The following is a 26,614-nucleotide window of genomic DNA, read 5'->3' as shown; positions in this document are numbered from 1 at the left end:
CCCTTCTGTGAAGATCCAGACCCCGGATGGTGAAACCCACGTTTCCCAAGCCCCGGTATCCCATGTCCCAGATGCTACTCATGCTACAGACTATTTCATCAATGTTAGGCATTGTTTTCCTTTTCCCAAAATATTGACTCTGCTTTTTCAAACTACACACTGGCCTGATTCTTTCCTGAATAATAATCTAAGATTATTCTCTGATTAAAAAAAATAAATAAATAAAACACCACCGTTCTAAGCCATCCAGGCCATCTAGAACAGAGTTATCTTCACTGTAAGATTGCCAGGATGGTGGTAACAGACTGGTGTTTATGGAGCATTCAGCCTGTGCCCGGCACCGTGCTCCATGCCTTGCTCCATGCTCACTGACGCCTCACAGCTGCCCTAAAAGGTAGAGGTCACTATCATGACCATTTTACAAAGGAAAGCAGCACAGAAAGAAAGGCCTAGAGGCAATGCCCCTGTGGCAACTCATTCCAGCATGGCCGCCGCCGATGGGAGAGCAGGGCCACGTGTGGGGCTGGCCATAGCAGTGCCTGCTCCTTACTGCCACCAGACTGTCCCTGGGTAACACAGGCTGCTCTTGCTCTGAGAAGGGCCCTTCTGGTTCCATCCTCTAATGCTGTGGGGAACACGTATCTTCAAATGGATGTGGTGTCGCTCCCAGACGGGCTGGTCTGGATGATCTCTGAACAGGCTGCCAACTGAGCTACTACCCGCGACACACGCCATCCACGAGAGCATAGGCACAGCACCAGTAGTCTCTCCCCTGGGCCTGCACGATCACTGCTGTCCCCTTTGGTTCCAAGGCCCTATTTTCCGCTCCTCCAACATCTTTACTGTTCCTATGGACCACTAGGTTGCTGAGGCCACTCTGATGCTTTTTAAAGTGAACATGGTCTTCTGTAAAAATTGCCAGGAAGGGGTCCTGGCTGCTTCCCTGCCTCTCAAGGCCCCTCAGAGCTGCCAGGGCTCTCCCATATGGAATTTCCTGAGTTAGGAAGAATCGCCACAGACCAAGGCCTCTGTGAGCTGCATATGCAGGGGGCCGTGACAATGTGGCTGCAACCTAACCTCAACTCTGAGGCAGGGTCTCTCCTCCCGTTCTCTGCCCCAGGCCTCCGTCTGGAAGACCCAGCTCAAACTCAGCTCTGGTCTGCAAAGTGCCAGGTGAAACCTTTCACTACCACTACCTAACTTCCCTGGGCCTCAATGTCCTTACCTATAAAATGGGGGAACAGTGCCCACCTCACAGGGCCATCCTAAGGATAAAGAGAATAATGTGTGTAAAGCACTTACCACTGAGACTGGCACCCAGTAAACACCCCACAAACCCTGCTTTCAGAGAACTGCTAATCCGTCCCATCTCACAGCCAATCCTCTTTCGGCCGCCCCCAGCCTGAGGGCCAATCCTTTTCTGCTTTCTAAGAGGGATTAGCTGAAATCTTTCCATTCTAAAGCCTGCATTGCTTAGTGCTGGCCAAGCCCTGGTCCTAACCCCGACCCCTCATAATTTGGTCACAAGACGGAGCCTCAAGTCAATCCAACACACATGTGCTAAGCCCCACCTGCACAAGGCACGGCTTTCCTCCCCTGCCCCGGCAAACACCCAGACTTCAGCGTCCACACACCCTCCAGCCCTGTCCTGCAGGCACAGCTCAAGCCTGCAGACTCCGCCACTGCAGGGAGAGTCTGGCTCTCCAGCCTCAGGAGGAGGGTTAGTGCAAGGACCAGGACAAAAACATAAGAAGCTTGAGGCCTTTTTATTGACATTTCTCCATACACACAGAGATCCTTTCCGTTCCTCTCCAGTGTAAATGAAGCACAGGGTACTTCACTCTCATCTGTTAACAGAGGAGCCCGAGGAAGGGGGTATACCAAGGCCTGCCCACTTCCCCAGGGACTTGCACCTCCCTGGCCTGGAGCAGGCCCGACTGCCGGCCCTAGTTACACTGGTTGGCCTGGCGAGAAAGCTGGCCTCAGATGGCCTCTGTCTCCCCAGCCCGTCTCCTTGGATCTCTGCTCAGCCTCCCATGGGTCCTGGGTCCCCGGCAGCCTGTGGCTCCGGGGAAGCATCCTAGAACAGAAGCACCCCACTCTTCTTCATTCCATTCCTTGTGCCACCTGCTCCCAGGAACCATGCAATAAATAAATAAATACTTCAAAAAGGCAGGGCAGCTCCAAGGAAGGGAAATGGTGCCTGAGCCTGCTCAAGGCTTAGGGAGAGACACTGATGGCCTAAAAGTCCAGAGTGAACATAAAACTGTTGTAGAGGATGGGGACCTCAAGTGGCCTTAACCCGTGAGACTGTCCTGCTGGGGAACAGTGCCAGAGTCTAGGACCCAGCCCAGAGAGATCCTACACTTCCCAGGCCCCCAAGGGTCAAGGGCTTCAGGACCTCTGCTCTGCTTGCCTATCTCACACTCCATGGGACAAGGGGCCAGGGAGAGAAATGCAGCTCTGTGCCAGAGGAGGGATGCCCAAGGCTCCGAGCAAAAGAAACAAGAGTGATCTGAATGCCTGGCATCTACCCAATGGAGCTGTCACCAGGGTAATATGTGGCCTGAGATTCTGCTAGTGAAGGTTTCTGCAAGGTAAGGCTGAGGCCCTTTGAGCTGCTGGGGATCCCTATGTTTTTTCCCCACTTAATACTAAAGAACTCTGACAGGCCCTCCTAGACACATCCTCCTCTGGGAGAACATGGAAATTTCAACCCTATTTCCAGAAGGACTTTCGGTCTGGTTAGCCCTGGCCATACCCTCTGGTGGAGAAACAAGGAGATGCTGATGCCTGAAGGAACGTTCGCAAAGCAGAGTGGGGTCACGGCACGTCCAGGCCCTTCTGCAGGCTCTCAGAGGCCAAGGGCTTGGACCAGCAACCAGCAGAGGAAGAATCTCTTTTCCCAGTCTCTGATCTCTGGTCTCCTAGAACTGTCAGGTGTGGAGAGATGCCCTGATGCTCAGAGACCCTAGAGACCAGGCCTAGCTCACTCCTGCCCTCTAGTTTATATTCCCTGCCCAGCTCTGAGTCCATTGATCAGTCCAGAGCAGAGGAGGGCACACATGCCAGGCCCTCCAGGGGCTCCTCTTCCCTCTGGGTTTCGAGAACTGCCGCTTACTAGCCCTCCGCAGGAGTGGGGAACAGCTCCAGAATCCGGCTGGAGACAGCGAGGACAGGAAGGGGACGCCTACCTAGCGTTCAGGCCACATTTGCCCAGCACACACCACATGCGGCTAGGGAGGGTGAGGCCTGCTGCTGGCCCCAGGGACCGACGCCCACTTTGGACCCCAGCCCCTCTTCTCACTTGCTCAAGGTCTGGTTACACGAGGCACACACAAACACAGTCTCTCTCTGGGCTTCGGGGGCTGAAAAGGAGGAAGAACTTGGTGAGACACTTCCTCATGCCCCTTGGTTACGGCCCCAATACTACAACCACCTCCCCAACCCCCAAAGCCCCACAAGAGCTGCCCACCAGCCAGCCCACATCTTCACTAACCCAGCTCACTAGCCTGCCCTCAGACTTCTCTTTGCACGGGGACAGGGGACTGTAGGAGTGACCATACCAACAGCAGGCCTCTCCCAGGTGCTCTACATTAGAAATTATTTTGGCACCAACAAAATCCCATTGAAAATATTTTTTAAATACAACACCAAAAGTTCATTTTCCAAAATGTTTTAACAGTGGTTATCTCTAGGAAATAAAATTACAGGATTATTTTTTTCTTCCTTCTTCTTCTGTATCGTAATCTCCAAATCTTCTAGAATAACCATGTTACTTGCATGACCAGAAAGAAAACCAAAAAACCTCGATTTGTGATTATAACATATTTCAGGCAGTATGAAAAACATGCTCCCAATTTTTTTAGAAGATGCATATGCATTTATCCTACATGCACACTGGTGCTCTCCCTTTATCCATATCTTTTGTTTACAATGAGTATGTACAGCTTCTATAGAAGGAAAAGAAATTATTTTTGTTGTTGTTGTTAAGTGTTACCAAGGTAATGAGAACAAGAATAAAATTTAGGACGGTGGATTCCTCTGGGGAAGGCAGGATGGCACCAGGGAGGCTCGGTAGTGTTGCTAATGCTCTCTTTTTTTAACTTCAGTGAAGCAGCCACAGGTATTTAGATTACACCTTATAATTCAGATATGTTAAATAGGTTCCTTTGCATGCATCAAATACTTCAGTGTTTTGTGTGTTAAAGAATGGAAAATGTTTCTACGGGCCAGACAGGATCCCGAGTTCCCCTGCCTTCTCACTGAGCCCCTGCTCCCTTCCCACACTGCAGCACCCCTTGGAGGAAGCGGGAACCCACCAAGCCCTAACAACAGCCTGACCCCCGGCCACTTGCATCACTCACCTGTGGCCCCCATGGAGGATTTAGGCACCTTGAAGGAGCAGCACCGGGAGCAGAAGCTGTTTCCACAGTTACTGCAGCTTCGCTGCAGAGAAGAGCCAAGGTCAGTATCAGATGCGTCCCCCACACCCAGAGCCCACCTCCTTTCCACCAGGTGATCCCACCCAAGGAACCAGAGACTACTGTGGGACTAGGGAGGTGCCCAAGTGGGGCAGGACAAAGCAAACACAACATCCAACGGGAGGGCTGGTGAAGGCGTGGGCATGGGGGCAGGGAAGCCCTGCTCATTTGAGCAAACCTCGGACCCCAGGACCAATGTGGCCCAGCGACTCCCCACTACTCCCCTGCATCTCATCCCAAGCCCCTGAAAACACACCGTCAACGAGACTTACCCTCTTCTTCAGCACTGAGAAGGTGGCCGAGCAGCCCGTACAGTTCCCTGACAAACAGAGGTAGCAGCTCAGCCCTGACCCAACCCAGGCCTCAACTCTCACCTGCCCCTGGCTCTTCTAAACAGGCCCACTCAGGACACCAGCCCAGCCCAGACACCGTGCTAGGAGCGGTGCGCAAGGGAGCAAAGTCCAGATCTGCAGACAGAAGGGAGGACTCAAGCTGACAGTCCCTGGGAGTCCATGTCTCCAGACCATACACAGCTGCCGGTCCACAGGCCTTCCCAGGACTTAAAGTCTCCACCTGTAGGTCCAGCCAAAACCGAAGAACATCCAGCAGAATCTGCTCCCTGGAAATCACACCAAGCCGGGGAGGACCTGACAACAGGCATCCTTCAGAGAAGGCAGCTCCAAAGAGCGCAAACCAAACCTGCCTGACACAACCCCTACCCAAGTGTCTCCTTACAAATACTCCTTGCAAATACTCTGCCCACAGGTAAATTCAGAAACATCTCCTAAAACCCAACTCCTGCTTCCTGCCATCTAAAGATTCCAGGAGAGGACCTCAGAACCAGGCATCTTCCAAGAAGTCACGCAGGGCAGAGGCACAGACACTGTGAGAGGTGGGCAGAAGGGAGCACGACAGAGCTGCAAGACAGACCCACCTAAACCACCACACAGGATGACAATTTGCGACCATGACCACGGTGGCAGAGGAGCAACAGCAGCTTAGCAAACGCACAGGAGGAGGGGAGGGGGTGTAAGAAGAGATGAGAGACAGGGAGGAGGGAACCGAAAGTTTTTTCAGAGGCCGCTGCGCTCACCACCCACTCATGCTTCCAGGAAAGTTAAGGATGGAAAAGGTGGACCAAGGCAAAGGCAGTCTGCTGAAGAGGGGGCCTGCAAGTGAATGATAAGAACCAAAAGGGAGGCGACCTGAGGAGGAGGAAAAGCCACACTGGCTTCTCCAAGCTCCACAAACAAAAGCAAACCCTGAAGAGAACAAAGAAGATTCCAAGGGCTGCCCCCAGGATCACAGACTGTGGTTTGAGGCAGAAATCTCCGTGCAGGCCCGGGGCACTGACCCAGGGGAGAAAGGCACGAGGGTGCTCCTGGAAGGGGCTACAGAGCCCAGCAGGAGGCTGAGTTGAGTCCTGGAAAACTTGGAAGCAGATAATAAGGCTACTGGAGTAAGTGTCTACAACTTGGGGCCCAGAGGCCTCCTGTGATCTGGCCAGAGCAATTGGCAGCCTCAGGAAGCACTGCTGAGCCTCTCGAACCACCTGTATGACCAGGTACAGGAACCCAGGCCTCATCTTCATGCAAAGGCCCAAAGCTGTATTGACAGCTACCTGTGGTCCCTTCCTCTGTTCTGCCAGAACCCCGCGCAGCTCTTGCTAAAGGACACTCCCTGTGTTCAAGGAAAGGAGGGCCCAAGCTAGAGCAAGGAGAAACCTGAGGCCAAGGTGTATGAGGTGAATGCCACTGCTGCCAGTCGGCTCATGGCCCAGCAGAGGAAAGGACATGGAAAGGCACAGCAGGTGCCGCTGCCTTGATGCCAAACAAAGAATCGGGCCACGCTAAGACTTTGGCCCCCACACTAAGAACGTGGGCAAAGCAACCCATCCATGCTCCTCCTCGGCAAGGGGAGCAGGGGCATGGGCATGGGCATGGGGCAGGGGACCGGAGCCACTCAAAGACTGACACTCACATCCACGTCCAGGATGGAGTGCCAAGGCCAAGCCACCCAAGGCTGCCATGTGGTCCCCCAAGTAGCCGTGCACAAGCCTGGGCCAAGGAGGGCTTAGGGTGCTGACACCGGCTCAAGACAGGTGTATGGAGGAAGCACCCGTTCTCTTCCAGCATCTACCAACTTTCCCTGCCCTCACTCTCAGCCAAGGGCCTGACTCACCATGTGATGATGCCATGGGAGCAGGCAGAGCAGGGAGGAGCCCAGGACTACATGGGCCCTGCAACGGTAATGGTCACAGAGCCTCTGGGACAGAGGGGGGCCACAGAGAAGCTCCTGAGCAGCCTGTCCTCATTTTTCCCAGGCACCCCCATCATCCACTGGCATCTGGAACGGAGTGGCCCTGAAAGTGGCTCACCCCATGCTGGCCTGCAGGAGCCAGACCCAGAAGCGGAGCTGCTACGGCTGACCTCATGGCAAAGACCCTGAGAGCATCTCAAGGAAGGGACAGAGAGCAGTTTCGAAAATTGTAAAATTAAGAGGGGAAAAAGAAGCATTTTCTGCCCTTGCCATCTTCATGTGAACCTAAAAGGCCTTCACCCATCCCAGCAGGGATTATCTGAACTGAAAATCAAATACTGAAATGGGACAGACGTAAAACGAGAGGACTTCGGACACTACGGCAAAAGGAGGAAGATGAGTTAGAAAAACAAGAACACAGGGGCGCCTGGGTGGCTCAGTCGGTTAAGCGTCCGACTTCGGCTCAGGTCATGATCTCACAGTTTGTGGGTTCGAGCCCCGCATCGGGCTCTGTGCTGACAGCTCAGAGCCTGGAGCCGGTTTCAGATTCTGTGTCTCCCTCTCTCTCTGCCCCTCCCCGACTTGCACTGTGTCTCCCTCTGTCTCAAAAATAAACAAACATTAAGAAAAAAAATTTTTTTTAAAAAGAAAGAAAAACAAGAACACAGGAGCCAGAGCAGATGGCTTGGATTTGAGTCACAGCTCGACCATTTACTGGCTGAGAACATGGGCCAAATCACTCTTCTCACCCAAGGTTACTCACCTGCAAATGAGAACACCTAAGGCCCTTTACTTAAAATTCAGATACAAATGAATCACATGCTACAGCTAGAGTACTAATTCTTCTGTAACGTCACTTGGGACTTCTGGGACCCAGGCTGCTTCTAAGCCCTAAGAACTGCCTGTCCCTATCACATCTCCCATCGGAACTAAATGAGACCATGTACATGCAAGTGCGCTGAACACAGAGCTCCAGAGAAGCTGGTGATCATCATGAATAAAATGGAACTTGAAATGACTGACGGACACTCACACAGCTGAAAGACACAGCATGTGCAGGACCTCTAATCCTGAAAAACAACTGCGCTGGGTGCTACAAGGGCAGGAAGGGAGGTCCCCGGATGCTCTGGGTCAAATTCCTCAAAACAAATCCCAGGAGCTTCTCCCAGGGTGCAGGCCGTAGAACTCACTCCCACCAGAACACACAGTATAGCCACCCCACCCTCTTCCCTGTCAGCTGACACTAGGTACAAGTAAGGCTCTTCCTCAATCATAGCACCCAAGTCACCCGCGCTCTTCAGCCAGAACTCTGTGTGGCTCATTAATCGCTGTTCTGGCCTGAGTCAGGTTTCCCACAGAGCTAACAGTCAAGTCCACCCTTCTCCAAAGCTGCCATCCTTGACCCACACCCACCTCCCAGTAAAGTAAGCACTTGGCTGAGGAGAAGGGACCTCAAGGTTCTATCACAGGCAGAGGAAGATACAAAAGTATCTTTGCTTCAACTTGTTTCAACTTGGATAGGAAAGATCCAGACAAGCTCCTCGGCACCTGCAGAATGGACCAAGCCCTCTCATACTAACAGCACCCCTTATTAAGCATTTACCATGACCCAGCCAGCATTGTGCTAACACTTAACAAGCATCATCTCATTAGAGACCTATAAGAGTCCTGTGAGCTAAGAACTATTCTTACTGCCCTTTTACAGAAGGGGAAACCAAGGCACGGAGAGATTAAGTAATTTGCTCAAAGACACCCAGCAGAGCTGGAATTTATACCAGGCAATCAGACTCCACATTCTATTCTCAATCATTAGGCTCCACTGCCTTCTGAGGCTCTGTCTCAGGGTTACATCTCTACAGTCCTGGAGCGGCATTTCTCAAACTGAGTGCCTCAACTTCCCACAAGCTAATACTCAGTAAGGACAGAGGGACACGAAGGAACCTACACTTGCTCCCTTGGCAGTCCTACTGTGTGTCTGCTACCTTCCTAGGGGCCTGGGGACACAGCTTCACTCCTTGCTCTGGTCACAAACCAGAACCCACAATTCCAAGACTCTGGCCCTGTGGCCACGGTGCCCACGGCGCCCCCGTCCCTCAGCCCCGGCCATACCAAAGTTGTTGGTAGGGTAGCGTTTGCGGAGCCGCTCCGTGAGCCGGGACACCTTGCTGCGCAGCACCTCGTTCTTGCTCAGGAACCCGTTGTCCTGCAGAACCAGCTCATCTTCTGCTGGGCATGGGGCACCCTCGTCATCCTCCTGCGGGAACAGCTCCTTCCAGTCCTGCCCACCTCGCGGCGGGGCTCCGGGACTCACGTGCAGAGGCACCCAGCACAGCAGACCCAGGAGGCATGGTGATGGCTGGCTCAGTCGCCCTCCCCCCTGCCCAGCCCCTGCCCAGCTCACCGAGGCTCCTACTTACCAGCACCACCAAGTGGGTCTCCTGCCTCCCGAGGTGCAGGGGAGAAGGAGAGAAAAGAGAGAGATAGCAAGAAGGAAGCTGCTGGGAGGGGGCCCCCAGGCAAAAGGAAACACAGAAGTGCCACTCTTGAGTTCTGTCTGAGCACGTCCCAAAGGGTGACCCATTCACAGAGGCGCCCAAAGAAGGATCCCAGGACTGGGAGCAGCAGTATACTACTGTTTTTCAAATTGGGTGAAATTAAGTGGATTGTTATTTTAACAGAGCAGAAATTTATAATGTATTTTCAGAAAACTTGCTTCATTTAAGTTTTACATATTTTACAGACATAAGTGTGAATTAGACTAAGATATAAAATGTGTTCACTACTGTGGGTTATGAACAAAAACACTTGAAAGTCCTGGCTGTATATATCCTCCACCACCACCACCACCACCACCCCCACCAAGATGCACAGTCTGCAATCACATATTAACGTCTTGGAGAAATCTTTCAGTAGCTGAAAATTTAACTGCCTACGTGGATGGGACTAAAACGAGAGAGGTGAGCTAGGGCAAATCACAGGCCCAGGGGCAACTCACAAAACCCCATTTCTTATACCTCAATTTCCCACTTACAAAGGAACATAGAAATGACTTTCTGCTATACAGAAATACAATAGCACAGCTGTGACAATAAACAGTAACCACCATAAGGACTCAGTGACTGGGGACAAGGGAAGTGGGGGCAGTGATGGGGACTAGGCGATTTTTCTAAAGGGGACAGTCACTCCTCAGCTACACTGACCATTGAAGACTCAGGGCTACCAGAGCTTCTGATTTTTCAGAAGACACTGAAAATCCAGACTTTTCATTAAGATCTCCTCCCCATTTGTAAATTTTTTAAGTCTTGCATGCCAAATAAAACACTTCTGTGAACTACCAGTTTGAACCACTGTATTAAAATGAGGAAGACTCGGGGTGCCTGGGTGGCTCAGTCTGTTTGGTGTCCAGCTTTGGCTCAGGTCATGATCTCACGGTTCATGGGTTCAAGCCCCACATCAGGCCTGAGAGCTTGGAGCCTGGAGCCTGCTTCGGATTCTGTGTCTCCCTCTTTCTCTGCCCCTTGCCTGCTCACACTCTGTCTCTGTCTCTCTCAAAAATAAAACATTTAAAGAAATTAAAATCAGGAAGACTCTTTGACCTATTACTTGACCTGCAACCACTTTCTCCAGCTTCCCCTTCCTGCCTCCAAGAGATATCTTTCTAATCTCATTCTGCATAAGGGCAGTCAGAGGCCCAGGGCAATGCCCTCCCTCGAATCTGCCTTCCCCACATCAAAGGCACCAAGCCCAGAGTCCCCAGTCTAGGTGGGAAGTGACCCCCCCCCCAACTGCAGAGTGTTTCCCAGAGGCTTCCCTGCCCTGGGCACCCTGAGAGATGTAGGTCAGCTACAGTATGAGTGGAAGTTCACAGGTACCCTTTCGTGCAGTGAGTTCTAGCTCAGAACCAGTTCTGGCTGCTGATCTGGATAGAAGAGAACTGAAAAAACCTACATTTGGGACACAAAAAGCCAGCTGGCTCCCGGACCATCTGCCTGGTGGGTAGGGGGCGTAGGGAAGGACCACCCACCTCAATCGCATCTTTAAACTCCTCATCAGGCTCAGCCTCCTCGGCCTCCTCCACACTTCCGGGCGTGAGGTCCTGGGAAAAGAGAGGATTACAGAAGGGGAGGGATGCGGCCCTGCCCACTTAGGCAGAGGCCACCAGCAGCAGAGCCAGCACCCAGGTTCCCCAGAACATCTGTCCCTGCCCAGAAGAGGTGGCACACCTGCAAGAAAGAAGTCATGAGAAGGAGAGCACCCTCTGACCTCCAAGGACAGGGGGATGGGCCCAACACCACAGGTGGCCCTACGGTGGCTGCAGAGCACAGTGACCGACAGCATGGGTTCTAGAACCACAGGGCCTGGTCTGAGTCCTGGCCGCACCATGTGCAGGCAACTACTCTGTGCCCCGGCCACCTCCTCTGCAGAAAAGGATCCTCTCATTCTCAGAGACAACCTACACCCCAAGGGTTGACACCTACAGCAGGGTAAGCAGTCAACAAAGCGCCCAATTGCTACTACGGTTACTATTATTATTATTAAACACTTCAGAGGAAATGAGGCCAGGGAAGCAGCGGGAACCAGAACAAGGCCAGGAGCTGTGCAGTATAAATAAGCTGGGAACGGGAAGGCCCCACAACCTGCCCACAGCAGGCTCTGCCCTGACAGTGGGGGGCGCTCACCTCCGTGGGTGTGGGCGCAGGCGTGCAGTCCGGCAGGGCGCACTTTCCCCCAGCATCTGGCAGCGGGAGGCTCTCAAAGACACCGTCTTCCTGCTTGGGGTTCATCCGCCGCTGCAGACATGCCCTGTACTCAGATACCACTACTCAGGACAAGAACCGGGGGGAGGCAGAAACAGGATGGAATGAGCGGTGCCCTGGGGGACCCCCTTCTGCAGGTGGCTGGCCTGTTCCACCAGCGGCCCACTCTCCACAGCAAGAAAGTCCCCTTCCTAACTCTGAACAAGTCACCCAACCTAAGCTTCGTAAACGAAACAGAGATACTACCACCCACCCCATGCGATTGCAATACAGAGATTAAATGTACTAAGTGCTTGACGAATTACAGCTTCTGTAATTAATTACTCAGGAGGAAAAATACAGCAATCACCAAACATATGCATAGGCCCAGACTTCTGTGACTGAGGGCCTCTCCAGACTGCCTGACTGCTTTAGAAGTAAGACAGCCGACAAGAACTCTGGGACCACAGAGTACTGGCAGCATCTCAGGAGGCGGATGGCAGCACTGGGAAAACATCCCTCCCTCACCTCCTAGAAGCCACCACATCATGTAAACAGGGATTCACCTGCTTTGGGAAGGGAGAGGGACCCTACAGCAGCAGCTTTGCCTGTTTCCCTGTATCCCACCTGACATCTGAGAGATGCACATCCCGGGGACCCTCTGAGAAACTACCCTGGCGTGGTGCTGCCCCCTTGTGGATGGCACAGCAAACAGACGATTAGCTGTAGAGACTTGGTAAACGGGGGAAGCCTAACCTAGCCCTCAGAGCCTGGGCCCCAACTCTGTCAAGCTGTCCAGGGCTTACCTCGGAAGAACTCCACATTCCCCAGAAAGAGCGTGCTGTTTAAAAGGGCAAGGACCCAGCACAGGGGCAGCAGGTACAGCATGCAAACTGTGCCCAGAAGAGCCCCATAGAACCTGCATGGACAGAGAGGAACCACAGGGTCAGAAATTCTTAAGATCAGAAGGAAACCAATTTGGAGCACACCCACATGGCAACAGGCACGCTTAATAATAAACCAATGAGGGGCGCCTGGGTGGCTCAGTCGGTTAAATGTCCGACTTCAGCTCAGGTCACGATCTCGCGATCTCGCAGTCCGTGAGTTCAAGCCCCGCGTCAGGCTCTGGGCTGATGGCTCAGAGCCTGGAGCCTGCTTCCGATTCTGTGTCTCCCTCTCTCTCTGCTCCTCCCCCGTTCATGCTCTGTCTGTCTCAAAAATAAATAAACGTTTAAAAAAAAAATTAAAAAAATAACAATAATAATAAACCAACGAGATCTGCTCGTCAAACAAGTGGGTGAGAGATTACATGGAGGGACATGTTTCTACTACTATGATTATTTGTACCACCCCCGAAAGTGTCTAAACAAAAGCAGTACATTCCAGCTCACAGGTTTATGTGCAGGTTTACACACAAGAGTCTCAGAGGCTCTCTGCCCCTGAGCTAGGCGAGCAGGGACTCCAGCGGCAAATCCCAGCAGAACAGCAGTGGGGGGAACGAGGGCCACTCACTGCGAGGACGCGGCAGGGTTCTCCCAGTGCAGCACGCGGTAGGCAGCTTCGCAGGTACGGCACAGGCGGCTCAGGAAGGCCTCCAGCTGGATCAGGCTGGGGGCACACAGGGTTTCTGTGAGCTGCGCACCCCGGGGCCGGCCGGAGCTCAGGGCCACAGAGCCCAGGACTTCACAGAGACGGCTAGCTAGGCACAGCTGGTCTCTTCAAACCCACGAGAGGGGCCAGAGAGCTCAGGAGAAACTGCATACATTTCAGTCCCCTTTTCAGGACCCCTCCTGAGGTGTGAACAGGACACAGGTTCCTGCCTGGGTCTCTTCCAGGCTGTTGATGTTGGGCTACTTGACGTTCCCAGGGCTGAAGTTTCCTCATTCATAAAATGAGGAGCAGGGTACCCACCTCCCAACACACTGCAGCTACGGGATAAATGGCAGGATGGATATCAGTGTATCTCCACCTGGGCTGTGAGGCAGACTCACTTGGGAGGGTTTTTTTAATGGCTGCACTCCCAGAAGCAATGAACGCACGCTGCACCCAGATCTTGGTTTCTGAAGGGCTCTGGGGATAAATGGCTGATTCTAGAGTGGGGGCAGCACAAGCGTGAGATAAATCTGAACATCACATGTACTCAAAAATAATGGGGACATACTGAAAGGACACAAGAGCCATTTCAAAAGAGTTCCTACTGCCAAACCTAGGACAGTCTGAGATCAAAATAATGACAGTAATGGATTATAACCCATTAAATAAAACTAAGAATCTTGAGTTCGTATTGGTAAAAGGAAGAGCTCTTTCTTACAGCGGAATACCAGCTAACAATGACAATTAGAAAATCACCTTTGTAACTATCACAGTAATAAACTGATCAAGGCAAGACCCAGCAATGGCCGCCGTCTGATAGAGAAACCTTAACCAACTGATCAAAGTTAGTATCTCCCATAACAAGACAGACTGACATCACGTACCTCCTGACAGGATACACTGACAACAACACACACACTGTTTGTGGCATTCCCGCTGAAAATGTATAACCTTAATCTAACTACAAAGAAACAAACCAACCCCAATTAAGGGATATTCTACAAAATAATAATCTTGTTTTTACTTAAAAAAGTCAAGGTGTGGGGTGCCTGGGTGGCTCAGTCGGTTGAGCATCCAACTTCATTCAGCTCAGGTCATGATCTCACCGTTCGTGGGTTCGGGCTCTGTGCTGACAGCTCAGAGCCTGGAGCCTGCTTCCGATTCTGTGTCTCCCTCTCTCTCTGCTCCTCTCCCACTCACACTCTGTCTCTCTCTCTCGAAAACAAACAAACATAAAAAAAATATACCAGGGTGCCTGGGTGGCTCAGTCAGTTAAGCATCTGACTTCAGCTCAGGTCATGATCTCACGGTTCATGGATTCAAGCCCCGCATCAGCCTCCGTGCTGACAGCTCGGAGCCTGGAGCCTGCTTCGGATTCTGTGTCTCCCTCCATCTTTGCCCCTCCCCCACTTGAGCTCTATCTCTCAAAAAGGAATAAATGTCAAAAAAAGTTTTCTTTTCATTTAAAAATGTCACGGTCATAGGGCTCAACCGGCTGGGTGGCTCAACCTGGCTAAGCGTCTGACTCTTGATTTCAGCTCAAGTCATGATCTCACAGTTTGTGAGTACGAGCCCTGCATTGGGCTCTGCACTCAATGTGGAGCCTGCTTGGGATTCTCTCTCTCTCTCCTGCTCTCTCTCTCTCTCTCAAAAATAAACAAACTTAAAAATTAAAAAAAAAAAGTCAAGGTCATGAGAAACAAAGACTAAGGAACTACTCCAGGATACAGGAGACTAAGAAGACATAAAAACTAAATGTAATGTATGACTCAGGACTGGATCCTGGATCAGGGTAAATTCATATAAAAGACCTTATTAGCACAACTGGTAAAATCTGATTATGAACTGTGTATTAGATAATTGCACTAATGCTGTTAGCCACGTAAAATTTCCTAATTTTGATTATAGGATTATGGATATCTAAGAGAATGTCTTTGCTCTTAGGAAAGAAGCATTTGGGGTAAACAGGCATGATGTTTGCAACTTACTTTCAAATGGTTCAGGAAGAAAAAAAATAATGTGCAAGGATACAGCAACAGATGAAGCCAATGTCGCAAACTGTTAATAATTGTTTTATCTGGGTAAAGGGCATAAGGGAGTTCTTTGTATTATTCTTGCAACTCCCATTTAAGTTTAAAGTCATTTCAAAATAAAAAGGTTTTTTGTTGTGTTTTTTTTTTTTTTTTTTTTTTTAAAACACAGGGGCGCCTGGGTGGTGCAGTCGGTTAAGCGTCCGACTTCAGCCAGGTCACGATCTCGCGGTCCGTGAATTCGAGCCCCACGTCAGGCTCTGGGCTGATGGCTCAGAGCCTGGAGCCTGTTTCCGATTCTGTGTCTCCCTCTCTCTCTGCCCCTCCCCCGTTCATGCTCTGTCTCTCTCTATCCCAAAAATAAATAAACGTTGAAAAAAAAAAATTAAAAAAAAAAAAAAAAAACACAGATACCCAGACCCACTCCAGATAACTGACTCAGGCCAGGCCCAGGCTCCGTCTGTTTGTAACTCTTGTCTGCAGCTTTGCAGATGCTGTGGTTACTGTTATTCACCAGTCGTAAGGTGCTTCTTCAGAAGTACCAGCTCTCTCACATTTAGGAAGCCTCTCAACAGCACAGTGATGGTGACTGGTATTTACTGAACACTTCCTGGGTACCAGACACTCATTTACTCTCCACACCCACCTATGAGGTAAGTCTATTACTATCCCATTTAACGGATGAAGAACCCGAGGCACAGGGAGGCTGGGCAGCTTGCCCGACGTCACACAGCAAGTAAAGGGAAGAGCTGGCATTTGAACCCTGGCTCCTGTGCGCACATGCTTAGTCAAGACCCTAAATTGGGTCTCTGGTGGAAAGAACACAAATTGTTGTGAAATCAGCTAGATCTGGATTCTCGTCCCACCATGGTCCCCTTTTAGCTGTGTGTGCCTCTTTCCTCAACCATAAATGGAAGATAATAATAGCAGCTACCTCCCAGAACTGGTGGAAAGACGAAAGGAAATAACATCTGTGGTTTGCCTAACACAATGCCCGGCACAGAGCAACTACTCAGTGCGGCAGTCGTGACTGCCTCCCACCTCCCCAGCCCCTTTCATACTCACAAGCTCTTCACCTCAGCCACAGCCTCGGGGCGAGACAGGCGAACTCTCTGGAGGTCCTCCTGCCTCACACTGTGATACTTCCTCCGCATCAACTCAGACTCAGGCAGCCGTGCCCGGCAGACCTCCTGAAGGTAGCCCAGGAGGGCGGGCACTGAAATCATCAGGGCACCCACCGAGTACCACGCACCTATGGGATCGACGATACTGCAGGTGAACGGGTAGCGAGGACCGGCAGCCTCTGCCCACCAGATGCCCACGTGTTAGCTCCCTCACCTCCTCCAGGGCTCCGTCCAGAAGGCCTTCCCTGATCACCTCGCATGACACGGTATCTGGCCTGCTCCCTCTCCAGCCCTTTAACTCAGCTTTAGTCTTCCTCGTAGAATTCCTATCGCCCTCCAATAGGATTCCTATAGCCACACAACTGACGATATGTATAGTTGTCTCCTTCACAATATAGGCTCTTGAGGGCTGAGACTTCATTTGCTTGGTCACTATAGCCCCAGACCCATTTTTTTTTTTTTAATATTAAAAAACTCATGCTAGCACACAGTAGGTGGCTCATGCCTGGAGTCTGGCCACTGGAGCACCCCGTGACTGACGTGTTGACCTCTGGGCCACTGGGACAGATTAGAAGTCTTTCTTTTGGCTTTTGGAATACCACAGACCAGACCACTGTGGACTAAGAAAAGGGAATGCTGAGAGAAAATCCAAAGAAGAAACTTGGTCCATGCAGTATGGTACCCCCAAAGCAAGCTAACAGAGCACTGAGCACAGAGTAAATGCTTGTTAAGTATCTGTCATATGATTTACTTTGGAAATATGTTAAGAAAAATCTTAACAGCCTGAGAAGGATATCTGAGTTTAGAACAGGCAAAGAGTCCTACTAAGAAACAAAAAACGAGGTCTTCTGTGAACTGGGTTTATTTTCAACCCATCAAATCCATATCTCCATAGGAAACAAAGGAGAAACTTGAGAAATGCAAGTTCGAAAGAAGAGTGAAAATGTGAATAAAGGTCCCAGCTCCTCAGAACATTCTGTCCCAGGCCCTTCACACATTCACCCTAGGGATTCAGCTTTTTCTGCAGCCATCTGCCAGTTCCAAACAGGAAAATGGCTGGGTCCTGGTATATCTCATCACAAAAGGTCCCCAGGAGACATCACTACCCAAGACCCCTAGAGCCACCCACCTGTCCACCCGTCTCCCTCAAAGGCTCCACACCACAGACCCCTCATTGCTGGTGACTTCCCAGCAGCCAGCAGCCCCCCTCCAGGCTCACTTGCTGAGCCTGAGAAAATCCAGAGATATGGCAAAAATCTCTACAAAAATCTATTCACCTTTCTGGTACGCTGACCCCATGTCATGCCCCAATGACCCCAGAATCAGCTTGAAAGTCAAAATGGAAAAAGGTCAATCCACCAGCATTCAGTCAAGAAGGAAAGAAAAATAATAATAATAATAGCTATCATACATCGGCTGCTTACTCTGTGTCAGACACTGTGCTAAACATTATACATAGACTGTCTCACTCCGCACAACCACCCTCGGAGGAAAGCACCCTCCTGTTAGAGATGAGGAAAATTAGGCCTTAACAAACAGATTCAAGAACTTGCCCAAAGTCTTCCAAACCACCCAGCCAGGATTCTAGCCCAGAGTGTCTCTCCAGAGCCAGTTTTCTGACATCAAGCAGACATGAAAGGAAGCCACCTCCAGGGCAAGACAGGCAGCCACTTCTTGAAATTCTTTCCCACATTCATTCACAAAAACCCCCTGGCCCCTGGAAGCAATTCTTACCTTCATTCAAAGTGAGGAACAAGATGTTGAGGCCCAGGCAGGTCAGCAAGGAACACAAAGGTGTCTGCCACCTACAACACAAGAAAGGCCTGGTCACCAAAGACGGCCACTCCTCCAGTGGGAAGGGGAGATGGCTACCACGGGTGGGTCATCAAAACCAGGAGCAAGAGGAGGGGGCCTGGAGCTCACAGTGTCAAGGAGAAATGAAAAGTGAGTCCCTCATGTGGACAGGCGCCTGGGGGAGTTAAGGTCACACATTAGGCCCTGCGATGAGAAAAGGTATCCTGTCAGAACTAGAATACCTATGGAACTTTCTCCCAGAAGAAGAATTTATAAAATATCCATTGAGAAACCCAGTTAATACTGTTTAACCTGTGTTTTATAAGGTTCTGGTCCCTTTAAGAGGTGACAATGACAAACTTTCTTCTTTAAAATTTTCCCTTAGAAAAATACATGAACCATATATTCACTGTGCAAAATTCATCTAATACAGAAATCAAGAGGACAAAACATGAAGGATTTCTGTGACCCCAGTTGTGACTTTCTTATTTCTCAAATTTTGTGAATTTATTTTAACATATGTTAATTCAAAAGGAGAAAAAATAGGGGTGTGCCTGGGTGGCTCAGTTAGTTAAGGGTCCAACTCTTGACTTCGACCCAAGTCATGATCTCACGGCCGTGAGACGGAGCGCTGGGTCAGGCTCCACACTGGACACTGAGCCTGCTTAAGATTCTCTCTCTCCCTGTGCCTCTCTCTGGCTTGCACGAGAGTGCGTGCTTGCGCTCTCTCAAAAAATAAAAATAAGTCAGGGCGCCCGGGTGGCTCAGTCAGTGAAGTGTCTGACTCTCGGTTTCAGCTCAGATCATGATCTCATTGTCATGAGCTCCCTGCTGGGCATGGCACCTACTTAAGATTCCCTCTCCCCCTCTGCGCCTCCCCGACTCGAGTGAGATCGCATGCTCTCCCTCTCTCGAGACATAAAAATAAAAAATAAATAAATAAGGAGAAAAAATGATGTTTCGTTTTAATCTATCAAAACCGAACTTGAAACCAGCACACAGCATCCTTTCAGCAGCTACGCCCTAAATGAACCAGCAGCGCTGGGGGCCCACGCAGGCCCAGCCCACCACCACCACCAAAGAGCAGTGCACAAGCCCCCAAAGAGGAAAGAAAGAAGACCAGAGGCTCGAGCTGACAAAGACCAGCAAAGGCTGCTGGCTCCGCCCCTCATAAAGGACATTTAACAGGGAAAAAGGAGCAGAGATGTGGCAGTGAAGCCTGACACCCATATTCGAAAGAGCCAGTATAGCATTTCTAAGGTCAGCCATCAGGGGAAGAGTCAAAGAAAAATAAACAGGTAAGTTGCTGGTAAGCAACATATTCAGAACTCCAATGTATTTTCTTTCGCTGTGATTGAGGTATTTCAGTTGCTAAATGAGATTCATTAACTTATGTGCTGTTTTTACTTTGAGTAAGGGAATAAAATGACCTTTCTCGACCTTTCTCTAAAAATTCAGCATACTCCCTCTATACCATCCTAATTAGGCCTCAGAACCATCCAGCGGCAGGTACCAGCGTAAAAGCAAATTAAAAATCAGGTCTAAGGCCGATCTCATTTCAGAAATAAAAACATCATACAGTCACTAAAGTCACTTTCATTGTAAAGCCTCTCCCATTCTGTCTCATATCTTCACTGACACTTTGGTCATGGAGACCCACCCACTAGAGTAGCTGATCCCAGAAGAGGAGTCTTTTAAAAATCTAACGCAGCTCTAGGCTTCAGACGTAACAGACAAAGCTCAAGATTAGGTCCCTCTTGAAAGTCAAATCCTCTTTACTAAGAAAAGAACAATCAAAAGCACAAATTAATCTGACAGCCATTTTCACAGACCAGTGCTCTGTCTTCCCCTGGCACAGAAGACAAGCTCCTGGGGGCTTTTTAGACCAAATGCTGCTCCCCCCCCCCATCCAGCTTTAATCAATCCCATCACATCCTCAGATTTCTAATTTCATAAAATGGAAAAACCCTAACACGAGTTCCAAGAAGCACTAAGAGACCAGTGGTAGAAAAGGAGGACAGGATATAGTTACTTTTGCACTTTGCCACAGAAGGGTAAAACACATACACATACACACACATGCTTGCATGTGTGCACAGAAAACACCAGGGCCCACCCCCTGCCCTAAGGAAGACTAAAATTCATTTCAGCTGGACAATCGTGGTGGGATTATAAAACAAGCCCCTAGTCCATTCTCCCCTATCTCTCGTGACAAGAGTACAGTGATCTAATAGAGAACATTCCTCTGGAACACAAACTAGCTCATCTCTAGGGTTAATGCCATAAATTAAGGGGGTTCTGGGGTGAACAAGAAAAATTTAGGGGGCCTTGTTCAAAGAGTTAAAAACAAACCTTGCAGGGTGCCTGGGTGGCACAGTCAGTTAACTATCTGACATTTGGTTCTGGCACAGGTCATGACTGCAGGGTTGTGAGAGCGAGCCCCACATCAGACTCTGTGCTGAGCGTGGAGCCTGCTTGGGATTCTCTCTCTCTCCCTCTCTCTCTCTCTCTCTCTGTCTCTCTCTCCCTCTGCCCCCTCCCCCAACAAATATGTTCTCTCGCTCTCTCTCTAAAATTAAAAAACAAACCTCCCCCACTACTTCCAGATTGAGGTAAGAATGAATACTCAACGGCACTCTTAGAGATTAACCCAACTGCACTAACCCTGCCTCCTACCTGTCTCTCTCAGGCATCTTAGAGGATTAGAGATCTGTATGAGAATCTGATTAAAATTAGAAGCTTCTTCCTTAGAAATACACATGTGTGCACAAAGATATATATATGGTTTCAAGAGATTCAGTGACCCCATAAAGTCCCACTCAGGCCCCAGGTTATGTAGGGGCTGTGTAGGACAACCAGATTTTATGTGGCTCCCAATATTAGCAATACATAACCTTTGGGGTTTCACTTGAATCTGATCCAGCCTTTAAATCTAACTTCCAATTTGCACCATGAGGAAGCAACCAGAAAAATCTAAGTAGGAAATTCTCCAGGACAGTCAGCTCAGTCTCCAGCAAGTCAGTATCATGAAAAAGAAACCATTTTAGATTGAAAGAGACTTAAGGGACACAATAACCACATAGAATGCACAGTCCTGGATTGGAATCTGATTTGGCCAAAACATGACATTCCTGCGACAACTGAGGAAATCTGAATGTGAACTGAATATAAAATGATATCAGGGAATTATTGTTAACTTTGTTAGGTGTGGTGTTGCTTTTTCTTATTAAAAAAAAAAAAATGTCCGAAGGCACCTGGGTGGCTCAGTGGGTTGAGCATCCAACTTCGGCTCAGGTCATGATCTCACAGTTCATGAGTTCGAGCCCCACATTGGGCTCTATGCTGACAGCTCAGAGCCTGGAGCGTGCTTCAGATTCTGTGTCTCCCTCTCTCTGCCTCTTTCCAGTTCGCACTCTCTCTCTCTCAAAAATACATAAACGTTAAAAAAGATTTTTTTTAATGTCCAGGGGGCACCAGGGTGGCTCAGTCAGATGAGCATCTGACATCAGCTCAGGACATGATCTTGCGGTTTGTGGGTTGGAGCCCCCATGTCAGGCTCACTGCGGTAAGCACCGCTCATCCTCTGTCTCCCTCCCCCTGGGCCCCTCCCTCGCTTGCACTCTCGCTCTGAAAAATAAATAAAACATTTTTTTTAAATGTCCTTATTACTTAGAAATAAACTGACATATTTATGAAGTGAAATAGTACATATCTGTAATTAAAATTCTTTAAGATAAGAAAGTGAGTTGAAAAGGGAAAAAATAAAATTATTGAGAATGAAAATCAAAGCAAAATAAGAACAAAAAATTTTGAGATCCATAATCCCAAAAGATTATTGAAAAAAAAGGTTAGTGAAAACGGTACCTGCTAATTCATAGGTATTTACATTTAACTTCTGTTCAAAATTATATTCTAATTCTAATATTAATTATGCTGATACTGAGAAAGGGAAAAAAACAAACAAACCCGCTTTAAAGATTTAGAAGGCCCGATGTTCAAGGCTAGTTAGCAGTCCTGAGGTATGATCTTACTGAACCACAAAGAAACTCTGATGAAAGGCCATATGGTTTCCAGGGCCTGCCTCTCCAGGGGTGGGCCTGGAATAAGCCCGGGGAACCAATGGACCTCCCAGAACTGCTCTTCACTAGGGCAGAAAGGACAGCCCGGCCACTGCCTAAATGGCTAGCACAACTATGGAGCAGGAAAGCAGAAGGCCCAGATGGTCAGAGCAATCAGAGCAATTCTACAAAGTCTATTACCTGAGCAAGTATCGGACACCGTCACCTGCATCCTTTAGGGGTTCCAGGTAGATCTCCAGCCTCTTGTAGGACAGAACCAAGTTGAAAAGATCAAACGCCGGGGACTTGGTAGGGGCAGGTGGAGACTCCAGGGGAGCCTCAGGCATCACGCTGGGGCTTACCTCTGGCCCACTCCCCTCACGCTCTGATGTCTGCATCCTGTAACCATAATAATTCCTGACATTTGCATTGCACTTCCAATCCCAACACACTATCTCATGTGGTGCATGAGGTTTATTACAGAATAAACCTGTAAAGTAGCAAGGGTTACAGATGGAATACCCGTTTCACAGAGAGGAAACACCATTCAGCAGGGTGAACCGAATTACCCAGATATAAAACCCGGCTCATCTGACTCTCCATCTAATGTCTTTTCCCCACAGATCCATCAAGAGTATAAACCATAAAGACCAAGAACACATGGTTGCTGGGAAGAGGCAGTCTGTTGTCTAAAAAGAAATGATGACCTGGAATATTTTTCACCCACTCTTTACCTGGTTAATTCCTACCATACTTCAGGTATTGGCTGAAACATTGCAACACCGTCAGTCTGGAATGGGCGCCCATCCCCAATGATCCTAAAGGATCATGAACTTGCCCTAACAGTATTTATCACACCAAAGTAAAACTCCCTGCTTTCTTGCCGGTCTACACTTCTTAACTTTAGTAGGAGTTCCACCAAGTCAAAAACTATGTCTTCCATTTACCACTACTTCTGCACATAGTGGACGGTTAATTTATGATCAGTGAATTAGTGAATGAACTGAATGAGTGAATGAACTGCCCATCCTCCAGGACTCCAGTGCTTTCTCTGCCCTGTCACATCTTCTAACCCTTTCTTCTCCCTTCTGTTCCCAACCACTTCCTGTACCATTCCTGCCCATTACCCTCCCTTTTCCCTTGAACCCGGAGAGGCAGTCACCTCCTTCCATAAGGCCCCGTTCCCATCTCCCCTCTCCGATGGGGAGAACCGCAGGAACCCTCACCCTCTTTCCTAATTTCAAAGTCCTACCCCAAATGCTAAGCAGAAAACAAGTGATCAAAACCTCGGAGCACAGCAACATAACCACGCAGGGGACTGCGACCTGAAGGGGGTGGGGATGTGACAAAGAGGACACTGGGAGCCCGAGATGTCCGCGGAAGGAGATCGGATAAAAGGACCCGGGGTGGGCGCGGTAAGAGCCCGTGTGGGCGGGGAGCCGGTCAGCGCAGGCAGAGGCCTGGACTACCACCACCGCAGCCCAGGGAATCTGATGGGGCCTTTCGGCCCAGACCAGGGAAGGCCACGCCCAAAGCCGCTAGGCCGCAGGTGACGGCCCCTGCGGCGTCCAGGAGCCCAACTCCGTGCCCTTGGCAGAGACAAGGGGATGGGGAGGGGTGGCACCTCACCTGCCCGGTCGCTGGGTTGGTAGAGGAGGGGCGGGGACGGCCAGGGAGCACTGGAAGGGCCACTGGGCCCAGGAGCGTTTCCTCAGGCCCGCCCCACCCCGACGACAAGCCTCTTCCAAGGGCCTCAGAAGTCGCAAATCGGAGAGCCTCCTCCGCCTACCCCGCCGCCGCCGCTTCCGGGACGCGAATTGCTCAGCGGCGGCGTGCCCGTGACGTCATCGCGCCCGCCCCGCCTCCGGCCCCCGCTGCTGCGTTTAGCTCCGCCCACTCTAGCACAGGTGAGCGCCCACCTCAGCCCTGTGCCTGCGCGTCTTTCCTCCCTCAGCCTCGCCCACGCTCAGCTGGGTCCCTGAGTGATCAGGATTCGCAAAATACCGCAGATCGGTGGGAGCACGTGCTTCAGGGTCACGCATCTCGCCACTCTCGTACAAATCGAACCGATCCGTATAAGCAGGAGTCAAATGTCTGTACCCCTTCCTTGATTGCCCCAATTGGAAACTATCACTTTCCCTTCCAAACAGCTAGAATGTGAACAGATTCGAAATCACCGCCCGGACCAAGCTATATTCAGAAATCCTCTCCCTTATCAGAGGAGGCTTTGTGTCTAGGTCAGGCTTGTCGGCTGCACTCTGCCTCTGCTCCTTTAGGGTGAGTCCAGGGGAAGTGTAGGAAGATTTTTTTTTTTCTTTAATATCTTAACTACCTGAAATTTCACCATCAGTGATTTACTCCGAAGGTAAATTTTAGTGTCTTTGCAGCTCCTCCTTGAGTGGGCCTGGATCACTGGTCTCACACTGGCTGTGGCTAGTAGTATAATTGGTTCTCTCTTCTGGCAGCTCTGCAATTGAGAGATATTATTTAAGAACTAGGCATTATTCTGGGGGAACACTGGAGGATACAAGAAGGCTCTGAAGGCCAGAAAGGGACAACAGTCATGGCCAATATCGATGAACAAAGATTCCCTTGGTAATTAGAGACTGGTCAGCTGGATTCTGCTTTTGGGAATCTACCTCTGAATTTAGTATAATGAAGTTCTCCCAGTTCCTTGTTTCCCTTCTCCAACATTCTGAGTCTTCATTCTTTGCTCCAAATCCTAGTACCACTGATAAGTGAAAGAGACTGAAGGAGAACAAACTAGTAAAAGAAGATAAGTAATAACTTGACATTTTCCAGATGTTAGTCTTTGCATCTCTAAGCGACAGTGTGTATGACCCACATGATTGACTCATAAACCTCACTGTGGCCCTTGGAGAAATACTAGTGGGAAATGCTGGGTAGAACAAGCTGGAAAATAGGAGTGGGGAGAGAAGAGAATGTCTAAGCAGCTTACCTCCACCAGATGGCTCCCTCACCCACTCTTACATAAACCTTGGGGTTTCAGAGCTGCCTTTGAATTTGGGAGTTTCTGTCTGTGGCCTTTCCTGCCACCATTTCCACCGCACGCCAGATTTTGTCATGCTTTGAGCGTTACTCGTTATTTCATTCTGTGTAACAAATTATTTCAAAACTTACTGGTTTAAAACAATAATAAATATATATTTTCTCACACTGGTGTTTGGCTTTTGGGTGATTTTGGTCAGGAAATGGAGAGTGGCTTCGTGGGCGGTTTTGGCTCCAGCTTTCGTGAGACTGCAGTCAGATGTTGGACAGGGCTGCTATCATCTGAAGGCTTGATGAGGCTTGGGGACTGGCTTCCACAGTGGCTTCCTTGCACTGCTGACAAGTTGATGCTGGCATTCTTATGCTGATAGGCTGGGAAGAGGTTTCAGTTCCCCACGGCTTGGCACTCTCCAGAAGCCCTCTTGAGCGTCCTCTTGGCATGGTGGCTGACTTCCTCCAGAGCAAGAGATCCAAGAGGGAGCCACAAGATCTATGATATATCCTCAGAAGGACACACGGTCATTTTCACAACATCCTACTGGTTTTACAGGTCAGAACTATTCAATGTCCCAATGTATAATGGGAGGCTTATACAAGAGCATGACTGCCAGGAGGTAGTCATTGGGGCCATCCTGGAGGCCATATTGGAGGCTAGCTGCTGCTATGTGCTGCTCTGTGGGCTTAGAATATCCTTCTTCCTCCACCTGACCTCCTCCTGCAGACCTTTGAACATCCAGCTTGAATGTCAAGTCCTTTGTGAAGCCTTCCCCAAATAATTTCTCATTTCCTCCTCTGTGTTTACACAGAACTCTGATCCATCCCCTATTAAGCACCTATCACTTTGCATTTCAACCTGTGTCTATAATCCGCCCCCCCCCCCCCCCCCCGCTTTGTTCGGGAGAGCAGAGAAACTGAAACTTAAAATCCTGGCAGCCCCAGTTTCTGCCAAGTATAGAGCTTTGGCACAGTAAGTATTCAATGTATGCTTATTTTTAAATAAATGAATAAAACAGAGAAAATAACAAGTGTTAGTGAGGATGTGGAGAAACTGGACTCTTTGTGCACCATTGTTGGGAATGTAAATAGTGCAGCCTCTATGGGAAACGACATGTCATATCCTCAAAAAATTAAATGATCCAGCAATGCCACTTCTGAGTATATACCCAGGAGAACTGAAAGTAGGATCTCGAAGAGATATTTATGCGCCCATGTTTATAGCAGCATTATTCACAATAACCAGGAATGTAGAAGTAACCCAAGTGTCCATTAATGAATGCACAGATAAAATATGCAGGGATAAGCAAATATATATATATATATACAATAAATGATTATTCAGCCTTGAAAAAGTAGGAAAATTCTGACACATGCTACAACATGAATGAACCTTGAGGACATGAATGCTAAGTGAAATAAGCCAGCCACAAAACAACAAGTTTGTACAATTCCACTTATACAAGGTCCCTAAAGTAGTCAAATTCATAGAGACAGAGAGTAGAATACAAATGCCAGGGGCTGGAGGGAGGG

At 49.5% G+C, this 26,614-nt stretch overlaps 1 protein-coding gene across 5 annotated transcripts; it reads right to left on the bottom strand.

Annotated features, from left to right (window-relative positions):
* Window positions 1-1,747: 1,747 nt before the first annotated feature.
* ZFYVE27 (zinc finger FYVE-type containing 27) lies at window positions 1,748-23,907 on the bottom strand. 5 transcript variants are annotated; one of them, XM_025917889.2, is made up of 13 exons: window positions 23,708-23,906; window positions 22,280-22,477; window positions 17,961-18,031; window positions 16,168-16,354; window positions 12,992-13,087; window positions 12,286-12,398; window positions 11,423-11,562; window positions 10,768-10,839; window positions 9,161-9,181; window positions 8,853-8,997; window positions 4,757-4,803; window positions 4,368-4,449; window positions 1,748-3,368 (listed from the first exon to the last, which is right to left on the bottom strand). In XM_025917889.2, exons 2-13 carry the CDS (start codon window positions 22,474-22,476, stop codon window positions 3,304-3,306), a joined length of 1,236 nt encoding a protein of 411 aa, XP_025773674.1. In that variant the 5' UTR covers window position 22,477; window positions 23,708-23,906; the 3' UTR covers window positions 1,748-3,303. The 5 variants fall into 5 exon arrangements, 4 of the variants coding, with proteins under 4 accessions (XP_025773674.1, XP_086536691.1, XP_086536692.1 ...); XR_015241768.1 differs by having other exon boundaries at window positions 3,349-3,368; window positions 4,757-4,951; window positions 23,708-23,907; XM_086680566.1 differs by lacking the exon at window positions 1,748-3,368 and adding an exon at window positions 3,661-3,953 and having other exon boundaries at window positions 23,708-23,907.
* Between the last annotated feature and the right edge of the window lie 2,707 nt (window positions 23,908-26,614).

The sequence above is a fragment of the Puma concolor genome, chromosome D2 (assembly GCF_028749965.1).
Source record: "Puma concolor isolate L17-30 chromosome D2, mPumCon1.1.hap2, whole genome shotgun sequence".
Taxonomy (NCBI): Eukaryota; Metazoa; Chordata; class Mammalia; order Carnivora; family Felidae; genus Puma; species Puma concolor.
The sequence above is the reverse complement of the archived record's forward strand: the minus strand, read 5'-3'. Positions and strand labels throughout refer to the sequence as shown.